The sequence below is a fragment of the Rhinopithecus bieti genome, unplaced genomic scaffold, assembly GCF_001698545.2.
Source record: "Rhinopithecus bieti isolate Rb0 unplaced genomic scaffold, ASM169854v2 scaffold_30077, whole genome shotgun sequence".
In the NCBI taxonomy this organism is placed as follows: domain Eukaryota; kingdom Metazoa; phylum Chordata; class Mammalia; order Primates; family Cercopithecidae; genus Rhinopithecus; species Rhinopithecus bieti.
This window is the reverse complement of record NW_016812977.1, coordinates 66,161-90,122: the sequence shown is the minus strand read 5'-3', so window position 1 is coordinate 90,122 and position 23,962 is coordinate 66,161. Positions and strand designations below refer to the sequence as shown.

The 23,962-nt window shown below is 42.5% G+C and overlaps 1 protein-coding gene across 1 annotated transcript in view; it reads left to right on the top strand.

Annotated features, from left to right (window-relative positions):
• STS (steroid sulfatase) overlaps positions 1-22,027 on the top strand; it is a gene marked incomplete at its 3' end in the record, with an annotated part of 122,138 nt that extends 100,111 nt beyond the window's left edge. Inside the window, exons 8-9 of the mRNA XM_017847384.1 lie at positions 12,671-12,830; positions 21,906-22,027. Coding sequence (XP_017702873.1) covers positions 12,671-12,830; positions 21,906-22,027 — 282 coding nt within the window. The remainder of the gene's footprint in view (positions 1-12,670; positions 12,831-21,905) is intronic.
• Positions 22,028-23,962: the final 1,935 nt, after the last annotated feature.

Here is a 23,962-nt window from a genome sequence, read left to right as displayed (position 1 = left end):
CAAAAAACCACTCCAATATCTTCCCGTCCACTGAAAATACAATGTGATGTCTGTACCCCAGCTGTACAGTTTTCTCATCCTCTCTTCCTGGCTTTTCCTGGGTCCCCCAACCCCTTCATCCTGTTCCCACCTTAGCGTCTTTGTGTTGGAAACTCATACCTGTTTATTATTTTATTTGCTCATAGTCCTTCTCCCATGGAAGCTGGGATCTGGGCTGCCTCATTCACCACTGTGTCCTAGTGCCTTGAATAACCATGGAGTAGGCATTCAATAAGAACTTACTAAATGAATAGGGATATAGTTTGGCTGTGTCCCCATCAAAATCTCATCTTGAATTGTAGCTCCCATAATCCCCACATGTCGTGGGAGGCACCCAGTTAGAGGTAATTGAATCATGGGGATGGGTCTTTCCTCTTTCCTGTGCTGTTCTCATGATAGTGAATAAGTCTCATGAGAGCTGATGGTTTTATAAAGGGCAGTTCCCCTTCACATGCTCTCTTGCCTAATGCCATGTAAGACGTGCCTTTGCTTCTCCCTCACCTCCCACCATGATTGTGAGGCCCCCTAGCCATGTGGAACTGTGAGTCCGTTAAAACTTTTTCTGTATAAATTACCTAGTCTCGGGTATTTCTTCATAGAAGTATGAAAATTGACTAATACAAATAGTGATCACTTCTTAGATTTCTCTTCCTTCTGTTTCCTTCTCTCCCTATTTCTTCCCTTTCTCCTAAAATATCATCCTTTACATGGGACCAGAATAACTTCCTTAAGATATTCTTTTAGTTGAGTTTAGAGTTTGTGTTTTCCTCATACTACAAGATTTCCTGTATTCTCAGAACAGAACAGTTAAACTCCAATGTCTGGCTTCATTTCCATCCCTCTCCCAAGTCAAAGTCACCCTGAAGGAGGCTCTTCCTCCCTCCCTTTTTCTCTGCCTACAGGCAAGTAATAAATGTCAATGGAATGGATAAATTAACTCTATAGATGGCTTCTGCAGAAGTATGGGGGTGGGGGATCATATTTTCCAGAGTGTTCAAGAATATAGACTTTTTTTTCATGTGCAGAGAAATGCTTTTAAAATTCCCTGATGGCTGCATGGAAGGCACTGCTCTTCAGGCATTTTTTCCTTACCCTAAGGCCAAATTCCAAACACACGGCTTGAGTCCATGTCACTTATGAGTTGCTTCTTACAGTCACTGATTTTGACATCTCTTTCCCTCATTCAATAATGCAGCTTTCAGAGAGCAATTGATACTTTTATTGTGAGAAAAAAATAGTAGCGACTGACTCTGGTAGATTATTACAATGTTCAAATGATGTTGGCAAACACTGTCATTGGCTTCCCAAGGGTAGGCAAAGCTGCCCCTTCATGCTAGTGTCAGTATTTAGTCCTCCAGCAGATATCCACAGCCTTTTCACCTTTGAAAGAAGATCACATTAGTCTCATTTATATATTCATGCATTTGGTTGAATTTGACTGACATGCATTTATATATTGATTCTATAGAACATGCCAGGCACAGGGCTAGCTGATAGGGTATAAAGGCAAGAAATAAACGGCCTCCGACTGCTACTAATTTACATTCTACTAGAAGCTAGTAGCTTAAATTCTACTAAAAGACATAATGCCTCTAAATTCTACTAGAATTCTACTAGGTTTTAGGATAGAGATATAAGAGACTGCTTCAGTGTAATATACTGGTAAGGGAACTGTTAAAGTATGGTAAAGGCAGTTAGCCCAACTTGGGAATTGAGAGAACCTTCCAGGAGGAGCTGACATTTTGCAGGTTGACGTTTTGCATTGTTGGCTAGGAGAGGACAGGTGGGAAGTACGCAGGGGGCAGGTGTGAAATACTTATGGGGAGTGAAAACTCAGCTCAGTATTTCTAGGGATGAAAGTGTAGCAGGGCGCAGTGGCTCATACCTGTAATTTCATCACTTTGGGAGGCCAAAGCAGGAGGATCCCTTGAGCCCAGGAATTCTAGAGCAGTCTGGGCAACATAGTTAGACCTCATCTCTAAAAAAAAAAAAAAAAAATTAAAATTAGTCAGATGTGATGGCATGTGCTTGTAGTCCAGCTACTCCAGAGGCTGAGATGGGAGGATCAGTGGAGCCTGGGAGGTGGAGGCTGCAGTGAGACTTGATTGCACCACTGCACTCCAGCCTGACTGACAAAGTGAGATCCTGTCTCAAAAAAAAGTGTGAGCAAGGAATGACAGTGTCAGGTGATGGAGATTTGGTATCATGTCCGGGCACTGAGCTCTGCCTTGTGGGTTATCTGAGCTGGGAGCAGGGACCAGACAGATGGGTTAACATTAGCAAACACCCTGAAAATGGAAGGGCCGTTTGGAATGATTGAGACTGTCCACTTCAACAGAGAATGCAACTGCTGGATCACCACCGTCTCAGGCATTGCCATAAGCAGAGTGATTTGATTGCATTGGCCTCAGTTGACAAAATGTATGACCTTAATACTACACAGTTAAATGTGGCAGAGCTTGCACATGTTGTTGAAAAAGTCACATGGACAGGCAGGAGATTGTGATCCCGTAATGGGAGGCTTGAATTTCTCACTTTTGAGATGGGCAAGATTGAAGTTGTGTGGTCGAGCATGCTCTGCAGGAGAGAAAGGTTGGGATTCTGGGACAGCAAAGAGGTGTGAGAAGGATGTGGCCGCGGTGGGTAAACTGGGCTCTGTGAGGGCAGGGAGTGGGCATAGCTCATGCTTATGGGCTCATTTTCTTTGATGACATTCAGGGAGAGTTTCTCTTTTGATAGTCAAAGGTCAAGCTGTTTAGTATATGACTCTGGTGGAGAAAATTTTAGGAATGTAATGTATTAGGGAAATGAAGCATGTAGCAAAATAGAGACCAGAAAAGGTTAGAAATAGGAGTTTGTAATCACATTCACCTGTAGGCTTCTGTTTTTTTCCCACAGCAATACTCTTCATTGATTAATTCATTATTTCATTTGTTACACAAAATATATTGAGTACCATCTATTTGGAAGGGATTACACTGTTCAGTTGATTTAACAATGCATCGGACCGTTTGTTCTCAAATACTGTTGATCCTGTTGGAATGAGACATGCATAGAATTGGTTGTCATATGTCCCATAAACTAGAACTTGAAAAATACTGTGGAAATTGAAAGTAGGAAAATAATACCTGATCATAGAAGGCTTAATGAAATCGGAGAGGCTAGTTATCTAGGCTTTTAAGGAGCTTTGTAAATGATTTGGGTGTGGGGGCTGTATTAGTCAGGGTTGTCTAGAGGGACAGGACTAATAAGATAGATGTCTGTATGAAAGGGAGTTTATTAGGAGAATTGACTCACACAATCACAAGGTGAAGACCCACAATGGGCTGTGTGCAAGCTGAGGAGCCAGGAAGCCAGTCCGAGTTCCAAAACCTCAACAGTAGGGAAGCTGATGATAGTGCAGCCTTCAGTCTGTGGTCGAAGGTCCGACTGGCAAATCACTGGTGTAAGCCCAGCAATCCAAAAGCTGAAGAACTTGGAGTCTGATGTTTGAGGACAGGAAGCATCCAGCATGGGAGAAAGATGAAGGCTGGAAGACTCAGCCAGTCTAGTACTTCCACGTTCTTCTGCCTGCTTTATTCTAGCCACGTGGGCAGCTGATTAGATGGTACCCACCCAGATTGAGGGTGGGTCTGCCTCTCCCAGCCCACTGACTCAAATGTTAATCTCTTTTGGCAACACCTTCACAGACACAGCCAGGAACAATACTTTACATCCTTCAATCCAATCAAGTTGACACTCAATATTAACCATCCCAGGGTCAAATCCTAGCAGAGCAACCATCAAGAGGGAGCGGCAGAACTTTCCAGAGAGCAGAGGATGAGCTGTTGACCAGGACATTTTCGTGGGACTCAGCTCAACCAAGGTGTGATGTTGGAAAGGTGGACCCCAGTCAGGACATGCTTAGCTTCACATTCCAGAGTAAGATATATTTTCAGTTTTCATTCTTTCGGACAATATTAAGTAGGAGTTCAATTAAGTAACAAGAAAATGTTAGTAGACGTTGCTGTGACACTTCCCCCTGATACTGATGGATTTAATATTATGGAGTAAGGTCCAAGTTGGTGTGCTCACCCCACCCCCAAAAAATCAAAATTTAGTAAATTAGAACAGGACTGGCCTAGCTGTAGCATGTGGGCCTAATGCAAACCAGCCCTTGATTTTCTAAATAAAGTTTTATTGAAACCCAGCCATGCTCATTTGTGAATGTCTTATTCCTGGCTGCTTCTTAATTACAACAACAGAGTTGAGTAGTTGAGAAAGCCACCGAAAGAGCCTGAAATATTTACTATCTGGCTCTTTAGAGAAAAAGTTTGCCAACCCTTGACTCAGATTCCTTAGCAGTTGGATGTATTGCTTGAGGAGTCATTCTTAATCATTTGAGCTGTGTCAATTAATTTTAAGGATATTCTTCAATTCTTGACCTGTTGTTTAACAACTGATATCACCAGGTTCCTTATTTTTGCCCTCGTAATAGGTGGGTAATACATTGGTGGAACCTGAAAAATATTGTTATATTTCCCATCTGCAATTCATGGGTTTTAGTCTTTGGCATGAATAAATCAAGGAGAGTGTAAAATGTAGCATCTTGTGTGAGAAAACATTTCGCGTGAATTATCGTCACACACTTCAATGGGGTTTGCCTCAATTCAGAGAATTAGTGTTATCTCGGATGGGAAGATTTGAGGAGAAAAATGAAAAACAGAATATTTCATAAAACTCTGCCCAGATCAAGCATAAGAATGACTAGCATATGCTCTTGCCATTAAAAGTGATTTGACCTGCTGTGTGGGAGCATTCAGAAGGACAAAAATAGAAGCCTGGTTTGCAAACAGCTGTTTCTAACAAGAGTCTTAGAGTAAATTGTAGAAGAATCCTTGCTATGCTTGCCTAGAGAGATTGAGTAACTCAGCCATCATCCTTCTGTGATGAGAACATCATCACAACATGCCATCAGGATGTTAAAAGTGTGAGTTGGACAATTACTCTACCAAATTTTAAACTCAGACTATGGCTTTTTCTCTGCTTATAAATTTTCAGAAAAAATAAATCATACTCCTTCACCTGTTTTTTTTTTTTTTTTTCTTTCCCCCATATCCTATTCTCCAACTTTCCTAAGTTAATTTCTCCTTCAAAACCCAAGTCAAAATCTATTGGTACGGGGCAGGTTTGCCCAGGTAAAAGACATTTCTTTTGATTTTTGTTGGTACTTAATCAGAGTTATCTGTGGGCATATCTTTTGTTTGTTTGTTTGTTTGTTTGTTTGAGGCAGGGTTTCACTTTGTCACCCAAGCTAGAGTGCAGTGGCATGATCACAGCTCACTACGGCCTCAACCTCCTAGGCTTACTCAATCCTCCTGCCTCATCCTCCCATGTAGCATGCACCACCATGCCTGGCTAGCTTTTTTATTTCTTATTTTTTGTAGAGACTGGGTCTCACTATGTTGCCCAGGTCTCAAACCCCGACCTCAAGTGATCCTCCTACCTCAGTCTCCCAAAGTGTTGGGATTACAGGTGTGAGCCACTGTGCCTGGCCTGTGGATATATCTGAGCTGTCTTTTGAGACTTTTAATTTCTGTAGGGCAAGGTCCCTGTTCACTGTGTTCTCTCTGGGATTCTGTTCGCATACAATCACAGTTCTCAGTGGGTATTATCTGAGCTATCTTTTGAGGCTGTGAGTTTCTGTAGGGCGTAATCTCCATGATATACCTTTGTGTCCCATTTGGGGATGTGAAAATCAGTAAAGCCTAGCATTTGGCACGATAGGTTCTAGAACTATACCTAATACCACCAATTACTGGCTGTGTAACCTTTGCCAAAGTTTTCTTGGCTGTGCAATGGGTTACTTGCCTTGCAGAGTGATGGTGAGAATCAAGAGTTAATATTGAAGTCATGAGTTTGAATGGTTTGGGGGACATGTGAAACTCCATCATTAGTCCTGATCACAGCAAGTCATTGCTTATTAAATGTCTGCTGAATGAATGAAGCATCCCGTGTCCACCCTCTGAGTTCCTCTGAACTCTGCTCAATGATAATGTGAGTGGTGCCTGGGAGAGCAGATTTCGGTGCTTTTTCAGCCTGACAGACACATTTGGCGCATCTCATTTTCAACGCAATATCGCAGGAGGAAGGAGACTGAAAGCTACACCATCTGACAAGCAAGGGCACTTGCTCATCAACACATGCCTGCAAATGTGTGATCATGCTTCCTCCAACATGTTTTTCCATAGACAGTATGTGCTCAGATGTGTTCATCATCTGTTAAAAAAATTTTAAAACATTTTTTTGCCATGACTGTTGTAAAAACTCTCCCTTTATAGCTTTAGAAAATTGCACAAGATTATGTTTATGGATACATTTCTTTAGGACCTGAATATAGACTCAGAACTATTAATACAAGATGGGAATCTCGTGATGTTCCACATAGTGGTTTCAGAGCTTCCAACAGAGCGTTTCTCGAGTGTGACAATTTGTTAACACTAGCTGCAGACGAAACCATGCCTGGTGCTACCATTCAGGTGGTCAGTAGGTGGCTAGATCTAGGGGCTACAGGCACATAGTCCCGTGCCTGCAATAGAGGTGCTCTGTGCATCTTACCTGAGCAGAGGTAAGCCATTTCTTTGCACCCAGACAGAAGTGTTGCCACCAGGTGGCCATTTGTGGCTTGGAGCTCCTTTGGGGATCTGGAATCTCTGGCAGGCTGTGATATTTCCGGGGCCTCTGCAGGAGATTTGTTTTATTTTGTTTTGTTTTCAACGTGGTTATACATCAAGCCATGTTCTTATAAGATGTCTCTTCCATCATCTGGAGTTCTGGGATATTCGCAAATTCCTCAGAGGGGAATAGATCACTGGCACTTGGGTTGTAAAATACACAGACCTTGGATGTGCCTGTGGATTTTTGTGAAACTGTGTGCTTGGTTTTCTGTTTTTTAAGACATGTTGTCTCTCTGTCACCCAGGCTGGAGTGCAGGGGCACAATCATAGCTCACTGCAGCCTCAAACTCCCAGGTTCAAGCAGTACCCCCCACTCAGCCTCCTGAGTAGCTGGGACTACAGGTGTGTGCCACCACACCTGGCTAATTTTTTTAATTAATTTTTTTGTTTTGTTTTGTTTTGTAGAGATGGCATCTCACCACGGTGCCGAGACTGGTCTTGAACTCCTGGTCTCAAGCAACCCACCTGCCTAGGCCTCTCAAAGTGCTGGAATTACAGGCATGAGCCACTGCACCCAGCCTCTATCTGCTGTTTAAGGGCCGTGTTTTTCAGCCACTCTCTCACATGGCTCTATAGCCAGATGCATCCCTTGGCTTCCCCTGGTGAGCCCTAGTAAACCATCCTCAGACATTGCCTTTCACCTTAAAGATGATGCACAGATCAACTCCTGGGAGGGTACGAAATTTGCTCGGTGCCTCAATCCTTAATTCTACTGTTCAGATGTATCTTTCTGAGTTTCGACATAGGCTGTAGAAACTAAATGTGGTTTACAAATTTGGTGTGATCCTCTTCTCTCAGGACATAGACAACTTGGCACCAGTGCTCTTGCTGCAAAGATAAAGTGATACCGGAAAACTGTTTAAATTCACAGGCTTTGGAGTCAGTCAGACAAACCTGGATTTGTATCTGTAACTCTACTGCTTACTAAATAAGTGACCGTCAGCACATAACTGAAGTTCTCTCAGCCTCAGATTGTACAACTATTATACATATATATATATATATATANTTTTCCTGATTTTAATAGTTTGGTTTTGTTCCCATTTATTTATGCTGTTTTATTTAAAACAAGGGGGCAATATTTGTATATCTAAACCATTCATGAAACCAGCCCTTTTTTGTTCTATAACAATCACTTATTTTGTTGCTGTTAAATTTAAAGTGAAGATGGTGTGAGTTTGATCGAGTAGCAGGATAAGCAGGTGAAAATTTTATGAGTTTGATGGAACAGAAGGAAAACTAGACTGTAATTCACACGTTGAGATTCCTCCCAAAGCTCCGCTTTCAACTACTTGAATGAACTACGGCAAAGTAGTTAAACTTCCCATTTGTTGGCTGTGATCTCTGTGAAGCAGGAATCACAGTATCTGTCAGAGAATTACCTTCAAGTGATGTTGAAAAGATAAAATAAGGGGAAGAGTTTTAACTTTCTTAGAAGGCCATCACAGAAACTACAAAGTATGATGTGAACTTCCATAGGAATCTCCCCTAAGTGACTGTGCATGTAGAATCTCTGAATGTCTGCAAAGGTCAGAGCCTGCTGAGGAGAGGAATTCAGTCTACAGTCTTCAGCTGTAAGAAATGAGCTTTTAACTATTCACAATAGCAAAGACATGGAGTCAACTGAAATACCCATCAACAGTGGACTGGATAAAGAAATTCTGGTACATACACACCATGGAATACTATGCAGCCATAAAAAAAGAATGAGATCCTGTCCTTTGCAGCAACATAGATGGAGCTGAAGGCCATTATCCTAAAAGAATGAATGCAGGGACCAAACACCAAATTCTGCATGTTCTCACTTACAAGTGGGAGCTAAACATTGAGTACACATGGACACACAGAAGGGAACAACAGACACTGGGGCCTACTTGAGAGTGGAGGGTGGGAGAGGGAGAGGACTGAAAACTACATGTCAGGTACTATGCTGATTACCTGGGTAATGAAATAATCTGCACACCAGACTCCCAAGACATGCAGATTACCTCTATGACAAACCTGCATATGTACCCCTGAACCTAAAATAAATAAAAATAAATACATAAACAAATACATAGATAAATAATGTGACATCTGAAAAACACACTAGAGCAGAATGCAATAAAAGGAGGCATTCCTGTAAAGGCTAAAAAAAAAAAAAAAAAGAGAGATGAGCTTTTAACAATGGAGATTTGCTTCAGGACCCCGAAACCGCTGTCTCTAGTGGCATTGATTTCCAGTGTGACTCACACATGATATTCCCGAGAGGAATGAGCATTTTTTCATTGGCTTCATTCTCACTTAACTATCTATTTAATGCTTCACACCAATTGTTTAAAACAGCCTCTTTTTTGAGTAGCTGAACTTCAACTCCACTCCCTTTGTCCCCAGCCTGACTTCCTGATGGCTACTTCAGTACCACTTAGCTCTATGCTGCCTTTGTCATAAAGGGTGAGGAAGCAGTGTTTATTCCCCCAGCCATGGGTCACCTGCCCAGCTGGAGTGACTTCAGGCCTGTCCTGTCTAAACCCTGTACTGGAGCGCTTGGTCTCCATCCCTCAACGGGAGGTGTTGGTCATATAGGGGCCACAGGAAAACTGCCCCTTTGCCCTCTGAAGGTTTGCTAAAAATCTGCTGACAAAGGCAACTGAGAAAAGGCACACAAATTTATTAACACGCATGGAACCTTACAAAATAGATCTCAAAGAAATGGCTAGAGGGTTGATGCTTTTATACCATCTTGAGGTTACAGAAAGAATGGGGCCTTGCCTCGTGGCCACATGGGTTAGGAGAGGGGAGAAGAGGACGCCTGGCTAGCAGAGGTGGTCTTGCTATGCAGATGAAACCTCCTGTGTAGCAATCCCCAGAGAGAAGAGATGGTGAATGTTTCTTGCAGACCTTTAAAGGTGTGAGTCTCTCAGTTCATCTTTCCTAGATCAGACAAGGGAGGCCTTCAGAGAAAGCCTGGCTGCCTCAATGCAGATTTTCTCTCTCTCTCCTTTTTTTTTTTTTTTTTTTGAGACAGATTCTCACTCTGTCACCCAGGCTGGAGTGCAGTGGCGAGATCTTGGCTCACTGCAACCTCCACCTCCCGGGTTCAAGCAATTCTCATGCCTCATCTTCCCAAGTAGCTGGGATTACAGGTGCCCGCCACCACGCCTGGCTAATTTTTGTATTTTTAGTAGAGATATGCTTTCACCATGTTGGCCAGGCTGGTCTTGAACTCCTGACCTCAGGTGATCCACCCGTCTCAGCCTCCTAAAGTGCTGGGATTACAGGTGTGAGCCACCACGCCCAACCAGATTTTCTCTACAGATTCAAATCTCCCCCACAAAAGACAGTTTTGCAGGGCTGCTTCTGTTTGCAGACCCTCTGAACATCCATCTCAAAATATGTCAAACAAGAGTATTTTGGGGTGAAATGTTTTGGTTCCTTCAGTGACCATCTTCTGAGATTATCTGCTGACATTCTGATCCACTCTGAACTTAGTCTTTCTGCCTCTGCCAGTACCCTTTCAATGCTGTATTTAATTATATTCTAATTGCCTCATAGGCACAAAGCCTGTTTCCTCAACTCTCCTGGTAAGAGCCATCCTGGTAATAAAATAATAACAGTGATGATAATAGCCATTTTTTGTGCCCTTCCTCTCTCTTGCAGGCACTGAGCTTGGCAGTTGGGATAATCATTCCATATAATACTCGCATGGAAACGTTGTGGGAATATGAGACCCAGACAGCTGAAGCTATTTTCTCAAATGCAAAGGGCTGGTGTATCTGTTTCCTATGTCTGCTGTAATCATTGACCACAAATTTAGTAGTTCAAAACAACATGATTTTTTAAAAAATTTTAGATTCAGCGGGTACGTGTGCAGGTGTGTTACATGGGTATATTGCATTATGCTGAGGTTTGGGGTTCTAATGATCCTGTCATCCAAGTAGTGAACATAGTACCTGATAGTTTTGCACTCCTTGGCCTCCTCCCTCTCTCCCGCCAGTAGATCCCAGTGTCTATTGTTGCCATCTTTATGTTTATGAGTACCGAATGTTTAGCTCCCACTTATAAGTAAGAACATGCAGTGTTTGGTTTTCTGTTCCTGCATTAATTCACTTAGGATAATGGCCTCTAGCTATACCAGGTTGCTACAAAGGACAATATTTTGTTCTTTTTTATGGCTGTGTAGTATTCCATGATGTATATGTGCCACATTTTCTTTATCCAATCCCTGTTGATGGGCACCTGGATTCATTCCACATCTACTATTGTGAATAGTGCAGCAATGAACATACAGGTACAGGTATCTTTTTGGTAGAATGATTTATTTTCCTTTGGGAATAACCATGAATTAAATGGGTCCTCAAGGTATTGGCAGGGCTGTTTCTTGCTGAAGGCTCTAGGGGAGAATCTTATTCCTTGCCTTATCCAACTTCTAGCGCCTGCCTGCATTCCTGGGCTTGGGGTACCCTTCTCTGCCTTCAAAGTCAGCAGCGTAGCATATACCAGCCTCTCTCTGTGATTATACCCCTCCACTTCTCTGACTCCCTCTTTCCCTTGAAAGGACCCTGTCTACAAAAAGAGTCAGACTCTGTAAAACGTTTGAAGAGATTTATTCTGAGCCAAGTAGACACAGCCCCAGGAGATCCTGAGAACATGTACCCAAGCTGTTCTGGCTACAGCTTGATTTATACATTTTAGGGAGACATAAGGCATCAGTCAATACATGTAAGATGTACATTGTTCAGTCTGGAGTCAGAGTCGGGGGGTGGGGGGGTGAGGAGGCTTCAGGTCATAGGTGGACTCAAAGAATTTCTGATTGGCAGTTGGTTGAAAGAGTTGATTTAAAGACCTGCAGTCGATAGAAGGGAGTGTCTGGGTTAAAATAAGGGGGTTGTGGAGGTCAAGGTTCTTATGATGCAGATGAAGCCTCCAGGTAGCAGGCTTTAGAGAGAATACATTGTACGTGTTTCTTATCAGACTTTAAAAGATACCAGACTCTTGGTCAGTTCACTTCTCTCCCAGATCAGGGAAAAGACCCTGAAAGAGAAGGGGATTGTCTTGTAGGTTTTCCTCACAAGAGACAACTGTGTGGGGTTATTTTGAAATGTCAAAGAAATATATTTTGGGGTAAACTACTTCAGTTTCTATCAGGGCCTGCTGTCTGTCGTGTTAGTATCTTATTGCTACAAAGAGTCTGTTTTGTCCGTCTTAAGGTCTCTGTTTTAATGTTAATGCTGGTCAGTTGTACCTGAATTCCAAAGGAAGGAGGCAAAATGAGGCATGTTCAATCCCCTCTTTCCATCATGGCCTGAACTAGTGTTTCAGATTAAACCTTTGGAATGCCCTTTGCTGAGAGGAGGGGTCCATTCTGTTAGTCGAGGTGCTTAGGATTTTATGTTTTGTTTACAACCCCATGATTACATTGGATCCACTCAGACAATGCAGGGTAATCTCCTCATCTCAAAATCTTTAGTCACATGTTTAGAGTCCCTTTTGCCATATAAGGCAAAATACCCATTTCCCCAGGCTCCAGGCTCCAGAAATTTTGATGCGGACACTTGGGGGCACCATTATTTTGCCTAGCACAGCTGGTGTAAAGTAGAAATGGAACTTGAATTCCCTGACTCCAGAGTCATTGATTTGAATCTTTGGTGACTCAAATCTTTGTTGCGTTGAGTCCCTCTGATTACAAAGTTTTTGTTCAAGATGCCATACAGTGCTGACCATGTCACGCATGGTGGTGACTGTGTCATATATATTCCTTTTTTCAATACAACATATACAACATATACTATATTGCTCATGGAATACTCATGGATGGAATGTATGTAATTAGAGCAGTTGGTTATTCTACACTGAGCACAAAAGAGTCCATTGAAGTGAGCGTTTAAAGCGTTGAAATCTCCCTGTTGCCTCTTACTTCTTTTTTGATCTTTTAGGAGGAAAAGCAAACAACTGGGAAGGAGGTATCCGGGTTCCAGGCATCCTTCGTTGGCCCAGGGTGATACAGGCTGGCCAGAAGATTGATGAGCCCACTAGCAACATGGACATATTTCCTACAGTAGCCAAGCTGGCTGGAGCACCCTTGCCTGAGGACAGGTACTCTGATGCCAGGGTGGTTGGTATTGTCGAGCTCTGATTTCACAGCCCAATATGCTCCAGTTTGCCTGCATAATGGTGTGGGGACCAAGGCCTTTGGCCCCCTGGAGTTTTCCTGAAAATCACAGGTTTGAGGCAGGTCAATTAGTAGGATAAAAGGCATATAAATTTACTTAACGTGTACACAGGAGGCTTCCAAAGGAAGACCCAAAGATACAGGGGAAATTGTTCGTTTTTATGCTGTGGTTCAACAAAGTACGGGCAGTGTGTAGAAGTAGAATTGGAGGGAAAAGTCTGACCTCATGCTAACGGACTGAGTGGGGAAACCCAGCCAGGCCTGTCTATCTAGATGCTTCTTGGCCTCTCTGAGCAGTGTTCCTTCCTTCTGGGCATGGGACAGGGCCGTCTCTGGAACAGGGGTCTTATGACCTACAGTCAAACAAGGTAGGTCAGAGGATTTATTTATGGGCAGTTTTTACACAGAAAGGCAGGGGGAAAGTTGGAGTCATACTTTTAGGTTTGATGATGGTTTTGGGGATCAGGGGTTTTGGTTCTTATGGGGAAGAGGGATTCTAGTTTCTCTGGCACCTTGGGGTAGAGTGGGACTGAGAGCCAGGAGGGCAGGAGAAGGTCAGAGGAAAACGTCTGCCCTGAGGCCGCTGCTGAGGCCCTCTGTTTGGAGTGTCACACTGCCTCCAGCTGGACTTGTTATCTCTGTCCAGTCTGGGGCTTTACCGGTGGGTTTGCCAATGTAAAAACCCCTCTGCCAATCTCTTTATCCAGAGGGAAATAAACTCAGAGGCACTGAAGGTTTTTAGTGACCAGGAAGGTGGATGGGTGGTGTTTAATTCAGCCTTGGTCTTTCAACATTGTGCTGATGCTGTTGTTCTCTTCTGTTCTCCCCTCCATTGCTTGCCATTGTGCAGCTGGACCACAACCTCTTTGACCTCCGACATTGGGATCCCACACCTTTTCCTTTGTCCACACTCAGCAGCCCTTTGCTGTAACAGTGAGAAATGCAGCCGGTTCCCCAGCTAACGCCCCATTTCCCAGCACGTCTTCACCGAGAAGTTCTAAATGAAATGTCTTTCTCTTAAATTTAAATACGACTTCATATGACATTGCCAGTGGTTTCTTCCTAAGTGTTATTACCAATCTGAAGAGTTTTAAGTGAAGCACACTGATTAATTGTTTTCATTAGTTTGGTGACAGACCAGGCTAATGTCACGCAGGCGGCTGCAAATCTTGTTTAAATTCAGCTGCAATGAGAAGGAAGAGGAAAGGCGAAACGAAAGACAAAAACAACTGCACTGCCAAAGCAAGTCCAGAGATAGGTTTCCTCCCCCTCCCGCTGTATTCGACCTTGTTCCTTACTGGTTTCAACTCTGCTTTAGATACACACCCTTCCTCAACACACACAGACACACACCAATGAGAAATGCAGCTTTGACAGTTCAGCTATTCTCAAACTTTGAGGTCTCAAAACCCCTTTTCATTTCTTCTATGATTGAGGACCCCAATGATCTTTTGGTTATGTGGGTTGTGTCAAGAGATGCTTATTATATTAGTAATAAAAAATGAAATTTTTTAAGACACCAAAGTACTCCAAGCTCACATTCCATTGGCTAATACATCAATGATGTCATCATTCACCCTGTGGCCACTAGGAATGTTCACTGTACACTCCTAAAAGAGTGATAGTGAGAAAGACAAAGAGTGCCTTCCTGTTGTAAAAATAACGTTGGCCTCACAGACCTCCTGAAAGGGTCCCAGAGAGTCTCTGGATCACGCTTTGAGACTAGCGGGTGCTGTGGCTAAGAGTGGAGATTCTAGACCTGCACTGGTTGAATCCATATTCTTCTTCTTTTTTTTTTTTTTTTTTTTTTTTTTGAGTTGGGGGTTTCACTCTGTCACCCAGGCTGGAGTGCAGTGGCGCCATCTCAGCTCACCAGCTCACTGCACCCTGCTACTCCCAAGCTCAAGCGATCCTCCCACCCCAGCCTCCTGAGTAGTTGGGACCACAAGCATGCGCCACCATGCCCAGTTAAGTTTTTGTATTTTTGGTAGAGATGGGGTTTCACCATGTTGCCAAAGCTGGTCTTGAACTCTTGAGCTCAAGAAATCCTCCTGTGTCAACCTCCCAAAGTGCTGGAATTACAGGCTTGAGCCACTCAGCTTGAGTCTGAGGCCAATAGGGGAATTGTAAGATCTCCTACTCCAGTCAAACTATTCTTTTTTTCCACTCTAGTGATGGAAAACATGGCAGCAGTGTCTTACAGAAAGTTTTCCTGTATAAAGCCAAAATCCCATTCTCTATTTGACCTCCTCATTGGCTGTAGTTCTTACCTTTGGAATAAAGCTTAATACTTCCTCAAGTAGCTAGAACAGAGTGTTCAGTCAATCTCCTTTATTAAATTTGTCTCTCATGACCCATAATGTTAAAACCATCACTACTCTTCACTTTCATAATATCTTGGAATGGTTTTCTACCCAGTGGGGAAAAGCAAGGTGAGGAAAAGTTCAGAGGCAAAGAGGAAGATTCATAAAGGGAAATCTTACTGCTTCTACCTTCTAGCCGCTCTAGTCTGAGGCTGATGGAGGTCAATCTGTGTTTCTTATATGTGCTCAATGAAGAAGGTAACAGCGTCCCTCTTAGAAGACCCAAGTATCTTGTGTGTGGGTTTGTGTCATCAATAGAACCAACTCTCAATATTGAAGATTCCCCTCTGTTTCTGATTCCCTTCATGGACCTTGGAGGTGCTTGTTGACCTCATTGGTTTTTGTTTTGTTTTGTTTTGTTTTGTTTTGTTTTGTTTTGTTTTTTTGAGACAAAGTCTTGCTCATTTGCCCAGGCTGGAGTGCAGTGGTGCAATCTCGGCTCACTGCAACCTCCACCTCCACCTCCCAGGCTCAAGCGATTCTCCTGCCTTAGCCTCCAGAGTAGCTGGGACAACAAGCATGCACCACCATGCTTAGCTAATTTTTTACATTGTTAATAGAGAGGGGGTTTCACTATGTTGGCCAGGCTGATCTCAAACTCCTGACCTCAGGTGATCCACCTGCCTCAGCCTCTCAAAGTGCTGGGACAACAGTTGCGCACCACCTCGCCCAGCTGATTTTTGTATTTTTAGTAGAGACAGGGTCTTACCATGTTGGCCAGGCTGGTCTTGAACTTCTGACCTCAGGTGATCCACCCACCTCGGCCTCCCAGAGTGCTGGGATTACAGGCATGAGCCACGGCGCCTGGCCAGTTGACCTGGTTTTAAACCACATAGGTTGCTTCTGTGTTGAGGTCCTAGCTTCTGGTACTAGTCCAGCTGTAAAATGCCTTCATCATCCTAGAGACAGCACAGGTTAGAAAACAGAAATGTGCTTCCAAGTGCCTCATGGGAATAGAATTATCACACAGTACCTTATTTAAAGCATATTGCCAACCAGGTCCAGTAATATTCTTATGTATTTGTCCAGAAGACTTTGAATATCTAAAGTAGTGTTTTCCCCCAGGGGTCACTTATCAATGCCTGGAGACATTTTTTATTGTCTTGGCTCAGGGTGCTACTGGCTCAGATGTGCCATCAAGCATCCTGCAATGCACAGCACAGACCCCTACTATGATGAATTATCTTACCCATTATGTCAGTAGTGCTGACGTTGAGAAATCCTACCCTGAAATTTATTATTGCTCTTTTATGGAAAATGTTGTTATAATGGAAAATCCCATCAAAACTTTTCAATAAAAGCATCTAGACAATACCCTCACATCTATATCCATCTATAAATGTGATACACAGATGTCTGCCTTTTAGAAAATAGCCTTAACTCCTTCCTGCTCAGAGTGGTGCAAATAAGCTTTCTCAGCTTCCTGCTAGAGAGATACTAAATTTGCACTTCTCAGGAGAAGAAACTCATTCAGAAGGTTGGACCCAAGCTGTTTGATGGGCACTTAACAAAGTGCCTTCGCTTCTTTCTGCATTTTGTCTGAAGAAGATAATTTCTGTTCAGCAGACCTCTATTCTTCAAGCACTGTCCTGTAATTCTCAGGAAGCATTTTGGATCTAGTGGGAGTCCTTCCTGGCCAATCGAAGCATGGTGGCACATCAGAAGCCCTTGGATCCAAGGTTTCTACTTAAGCCAAAAGAAAGGTAGTCCGGAGGAACACAGGAAAGATTTCTGTTGTTGTTGTTGTTGTGTTTTTGTTTTGCAGCATCTTAACACTGCAGTGAGAATAGTTCTCTAATTCAACCCTATGATGTGCTTACGTGAGGTTTCTCTCTGGCAGTGAATTTTTCTTTCATATGCATGTTAGTGATTCATTTTCATTCAGTGGCATGACTTATCAGAAGAACTTTCAGTGTCCATCACCCTGGGCATATTCAGAAAATTAATTTCCCTCCAGGTCTCCAAATAAGCTGATCCTTTTGGAAATAAATGGAGGAACAACCCTTTTTGTGTTACAAAGGCGCAACAGGGGCTTGCAAAAAAGAAGAAATCTAATAACCTAAGTGTTTTAATTTCAATTAACGTGAAAATTGTTTTTCTTTGGGTCTCATCTTGCAAGGAATACAATATTGCCCATAGTATGAGTATGACCATGCCCCTTTTCCTAACATGGTATTAACATCAGTAATAAGAGAATGGGCAACAAGTCCCATAGTTTGGTTACACCTTTTGGGAAAAACCCAACATTTTTTAAACCATTAGACCCTTCAGGCTGGGACGGCAAGGGAAACAGGAGTGCTGGCCACCTTCAAAGAAATAAAATTTTTAGAGGTGAAATATTTAGAACTTTCTGGTTCCATAATTAAAATAAAAATTGGACTTTCATTTTTTAAAGTTTCAAAACCAAATTAATGCTTTAATGCTCAAACACTTTTGTTTAATGGAGGAAAGGAATTGTTTTAGGGCCTTACTTCTCCCAGTAACTTTTTTCCGGACTTATAGCCGAAAGCACTACGAGAAACCCTTTTTCAAGAAGAGTATACAGATGAAAAAAGTCAGTTGAGCTATATTCAGGTTCACATCAGTTTTGGCAAATTAAAGGTGAGCTTCTTCATGGGGAAAGAATCCCAAGTTCTGTGTGTGGTAACACTTATACTTTTGAATCTTGCTTTTCGTTCACTAGGCAGAGGGTTTAATTTTACAAATGGAAAGCATATTTTTCTAAAATTGTGAAAATAACTTCTGGAATACTTAAGATTCCCTTTAGTTTATTACAGATATATGGTACTTTCCTCCTAATAATGTTTCCTTAAACTATGATTGGGTCTACATTGGAAATCGTCTGTTCATTTGGGTATATCAAATAAGCTGCTAACCAACATTGTGCCCCAACAATAAGCTTCCTCTATTAGTTATCTAAGACCTTACTCCTGTATCACCCCAAACCTTTTCTTTCTTTTCTTATGATCTTCAGTCCTTCCAGAGTTGGTAGGGCAATGGGCGGGTGGGAAGGACATTCCATGTGGACGGGACAAGGATGTTGAAAAGCCTCAGAGGCTGAGAGAGAGCCCACAGTACATTCTTAGAGAATGAACGTCAATACGGTTTCAGGGAAGGGTTTCCCAGACCATGCCCTTTTTAATTATGTAAAAATTGTCTGTAATATGGTATTTAACTTGACCTGAAATTCTTTGACCGCAAGGGATGCCTTGCTTAACAACCTGTTAATAGCGCTCCCATCGTTGTCAGGTCCAGGAACTCAGGAGAATAACTCACCTTCCAAATTAAGAAACCACTCCAAACCCACTCCCTTTTTCCACCCAACAGCCATGAGGGCACTAGGGACAAGAACAACCATCAGTTTTTTTAGATTGGGCTGTTATGCAGGGACCATGCTACAAACTTGAATTAGGTTGCAAGGAAAAAAGCCCGTTAGGGACTGTTTCCAGAGAAAAACAGCATGCTTTGGGTCACTTGAAAGTTGAGTTGGCCAATCTCCCAGGGGAACACGACATTCTAAAAGCATTTTTGTTACTAGCAGACTAATGGGAATGGTGCTATTCTCTGGGTTATTGCCATGGTTAAACTGTGAATCCACCAAGGTGGTTTAAAAAACAATCCCAAAATATTCGATAGCTTAGACCCACCACTTAAAAGGTTTAGCTCAACAGAAGTCACTTCCATTTTCATGGCAGAAATTGAGCTTTCCTTTGACAGACCATATTCTGCAGCACTGTTAATGGTGGCTTTCATAGCAGCATTGATTTATGGCCTGCCTCTAGGAAGGGACCACGTTAGGTGTTAGGATATTAAAAAAAAAAAAAAAAAAAAGGTCTGGTTCTCCACTTGAAAGAAAAATAAGGTTTGCAGAATAAACTTGTTGGTCCCTCCTTTAAAAAACCATCTCCAAATAATTTCATTTTAAGTAGAGGAAAAAATAATTAGGAGACTTGGAGTTCTATTTTGGTTTTAGTTAAATCCCCCCTTTCCTGTTAATCCGTGATCAATTTCCCAGTATTCAAATACTGATCTTGGGCCAGGGGACCGGAGTAGAGCTTGAAGCCAGAGGTTCAAGCGGGGGCAACATAGCCAAGACCTATCTCTCGAAAAGAAAAAAAAAAAAGAAACAATTGAAAAAATAGCTGAGCATGGTGACATGTACTGGGGCGCGTGGCGAGTCCGCCACCGGCGCAAGGGACCACCGTTGATACGTGGTAGGATAGATTGAAACGAGATGGGCAGAGAGCGAAAAGGGCTCAGACACCAGTGCGGCTCGAAGCATGGGCGTGTGGGCCGCGCTCGATATGGGTGTGTTGGTGCGGAAGGGGAGACAAGAGCGTGCAGCTGTTGGCGTGAGATGAGCAGAGGCTGAAGTGTCGGCCGCCGCGCGGCGCGGCGTGTCTGCGCTATAAAAAATTAAATAAAAATTAGTATGTTCAGTGTTATCTGGTAGAGGCGTAGACAGAGATATCCATGTAGATAGGGTTATGAGCTGCGTGGTAGCGCGTCATGTTGGTGTATATATATACTGGTTGTTGTTATGTTGGAACTACATCTCGCACACACACCAAATATTACAAAGCTGCTAAATCTTCATATAGATATTTTATCAGTGTATATACTGACTCTTGGGCCAAAGACGGAGAGAGCTTGAAGCCAGAAGTCCAAGGCCAGTCTGGGCAACATAGCAAGACTTCAGTCTCGTCAAACCGGAAAAAGAAAAAAAAAGCGGAAAGAAAGGAGAAAACAAACAGATGGCGGAAAACAGGTAGCGTGAGATTGGCTGGGGGAGGCATGTAGTGTGGTCATGGTACTTGGCGGCGCAGGCGGGTAGTGTGAGGCCAGGGGAGGATCGGTTGAACCAGCGAGGTCAAGGCTGGCAAGGGCTATTGGTTGGCTCCACGCACTCCAGGCCCTGGATGTCAGAGCAAAGACCTTGCTTTAAAGAAAAAAAAATTTTGGAAAAATACTGATCTTTAAGACAGCAATTCGTTCTCCCATTGTTCTTATTCACGTGCTTTGAATTTTTGTGGACAAAGGAAAAAAAAAAAAAAAAAAAAAGCAAATTCAAAAAGTAAAAGTTAGTTTGTGTTCCAGAAAGGGAATTCCATCTTGCTTTTGAGAATTGAAAAGGACATTCTTCCCACTCTGGGGAAGGTGGAAAATCCCGTCTGTCCCTCTGTTCTCTCTCCTTTCAGATCACTTTCCCATTGGGGGTTTTCCTTTGGTTAATTCCATGCCTGCCCATTCCCTCTTTACTTTCTTCCTTCCTTTCAAACTTATTGGATCTTCATAAAGCCGAGTCTTCTGAAAGGAATTTGAAAAAGAACCAAGACGATGGACTGTCATTTTCGGGATGGAAACCAGTAATTTCAGGCACACGCTTGCGTCTCAATAGAATTCTTCTCTACATGTGTTTTTCTTTTCCCATCTGGTTTCACAGGGAACCATTGGGTTTGGGGAAGTGAGCCAAGCCAGTTTCTTTTGTTCTATTTTTACTTTATTGGATAATTAGGGAAATTTTCAGTCACGACTTCTGGCAGAAAGCGGTGATTAATAACAAGGGTTGAGGCCAAAGAAGTGCTAACAACAAGGTTGTAATTACATTATGGGTTTTTAGTGACAGCAAAATAAACCATGGGAGAAAGCTTAAGGGACATAGGACCTCTAAAACACACTTACCCAAGTTATACAGCCACGTCAAACTTCTAGTTTCTAAACGCCTTGTAACAAGAGATGACAGGAATGTAGTGTTTTTAATCAGAGAAAGAAAATCCTCAAGTTAAACACTCAGCCTTTCAAAATAATTCTCTGCCTCTCATTTTGATGGCAATGGCCTAATGGTATCATGGTTTCAATTTCTCATGTAGCTGTTAATTTATGTTTAATGTAAAACACAATTTTATACTTTATTCCTTTCTTCAAACTGTAAGCAATCTTATTTTGCTCATCACCAACTGCATATGTCTTATTGTTTGCAAGCAATCTGGAAAGTTCTCCTTCTTGGCCTAGTTAGATACCCAGTAGTAGAGGAGATATATTTTCATTTGGGAATAATCTGTTCCCTGGTTATTTAATGGTATCATTATTATTATATATGAATTAATTCATTTTAATGAGAAATTTGCATTCATTGCAGTCTACGAATCCAAGTTGCCTCATGCAATATAGTATCTTTTAATTTTAATCCCAAATTGTCAGGTGCCCGTCTTTTCAGCAGACCTGTATTTCATGAATAAAGCTTTCCCTTTGGTCAGGCGATAGACAGAAAATTGTGTTTTGGAGAAGCAATAGGAAGAATAAGGGTGTGAATGCCAGATCAGCTGGATTTCAATCCCATCAGTTCTTACTCTGAACAAGGTCCCATGACCTTGGGCAAATTACTTAACCTTTCTGTGCCTCTGTTTTCTCATCTATGCAATGGGGATGACCGTAGTTCCAGTTCATGGTGCTCTTTGCAGATGTAATGCATGGACAGAGCTGGGATCAATGTGTTGTTGCACAGGGCACCCAGGTGGGGTCAGTATTCTTTGTATTCATTACGACTGGAGCTCCCACATGCTCTTGTTGGTTCAGAAGGACATTTGAGAACACAGGACTGATTCACCACTTGATGCCTGGCTGTTTATCCCACAGGATCATTGATGGACGTGATCTGATGCCCCTGCTTGAAGGAAAAAGCCAACGCTCCGATCATGAGTTTCTCTTCCATTACTGCAACGCCTACTTAAATGCTGTGCGCTGGCACCCTCAGAACAGTGAGTAAACAGACCTTTCCATGCTTCTCATGCTCCGTGCAACCTATGCCATGGGAATAGTTAAAACTAAAGGGCAAAAAGGTGGCTCTGCTCAATGGAGGCCAACAGGTGCCTCAATGTGCGCCCATGCTTTGCTTTGTCCTCTTTTCCCTCCTCTTCCTCTCTTCTCCTTCTGGTGACATAGTTGTCCAGGTAGGAGGACATCAGAAGGCTATGTCATTCACCCACCTAAACACCACCCACAGCTTCTCTATCCCAGCAGAGGAAGCTCCCTGTTCTCAACAGGGCGCTGTGGCTGGTCCTTTATTGCATGCACAGCTTCCCAGCTTCATTCCTGGTACTCCTCCCACACTGAGGACAGCAACCCCTGTGCTCTGTGCATTGCTGTGCTTACACTTGCAGGCTCTTCTCCTGGAAGGGTGTCTTGCCTCATCCATCTTGGAGGGTACTGCTCAATGCCCCCCAGACTCTGCTGAAATGCCACCTCCTCTGCGTGTCCTCAAAGCATTCCCCTCACTCTTCTAGCATGGCACTAAAGGCTAGAGAAGGAATGAATAGCATTTAAATGTTTACCTGACTTATTTTCCCAGCCTAAAGATGATGGATCGTGACTCACTGAAACTGTATTTTGTGTATCATGCATATTTGCTACATTTGGATATTTAAAACAAAGATAAAATGTTCTTCAGTACTATCCCATTTCCTGAACTGGGGGTTCTTTTAATTGTGCAATCGAACAGGATCTCTTGTGGGTTTTCTAATACTTGTTTTATAGTGGCATTTCCAATTAGCATACAGGAACAAATGGTTTATAATCTTAGGTGTGGTTATTGATTTCAAACCTTTCTTTCATATTTTTGAAACTTAGAATTACAGTAATATTCCTATCACTAAGATACCTGGCAGTCAATGGAAAGTGATGAGCAATTTATAAAACTATTGTATGTACTAGAGGTACCTGTTGAGGTTGGACTTGCAGTTCCTTCTTTGGAGGTAAAATAAAATTCCCCTTTTCTCTAAGGGGCTTTGGAGCTCTGCTTCTAGAACCTAGGACTGCCCCCCTACCCCGCCCCGAAGGAGGGGTGTGTAATAACCTCCTAGCTGCTAACTTCTTCTTAAACTTAGGGTGATTCCATTCCATTTTCCAACAAATCTTTGTCTCTTCCCCACTCACCTAGCCAATTTACCCAAGACTTATCATTTAAAGAGCAGCCTCTCTTTTATTTTTACAACTTTTCCATGAAATTACAACCCTTTTATTAGCCACAGAAATCACAACAGGTTTATGCTTCAGAGTTTCTCCTTTAAGTCTGGGCAGTTTCCTCATGATATGTTCTAGAAGACAAAGAACAGCAGAAACATGGGCTTGCGATTTTACTTCTGGAAGCGTTTTATTCACATATCTCATCCATGTGGCTACAATTCCTAGTTTCCATAAGAATACTGCTTCTTTTTTAGATCAGTTTATAGCATCGACTTCTGAGCTTTGTAATAAATGAGAGCTCAAGGACTCTTAATTTCTTTTTATATGGAGCCAGCAAGGAATGTGAAGACAAAGTTTCTGTGACTACTGCGTGTTCAAATAAGTCTGTATCATGTCCTGAACCTTGCAAAATTGTATTTTAATAGAGCCAAATCCCCAGTTAGAGAAGCCGGAAGGAACATATTGGATCAGAGGCTGGAGGAACACATTATGTGGAGGAGTAAAGAGAAGGGGGACAGGAAGAGACAGAAAATAGGAGTGAGAAAAACAAGACCCAGTTTCTGATAGGCAACTGGCCCCGGGATAAAATTTACTTCTTAGACTCTGAATGCAATTCCTTCAACTCTTCTGCCTTGAACTGGTAACAAAAAAAGGAGAAATCACAGTATCTGAAGGCTAGAATCATTTATCGAGATAAAGGACCTCAGGAAAACATGATGTTTATGAATCAT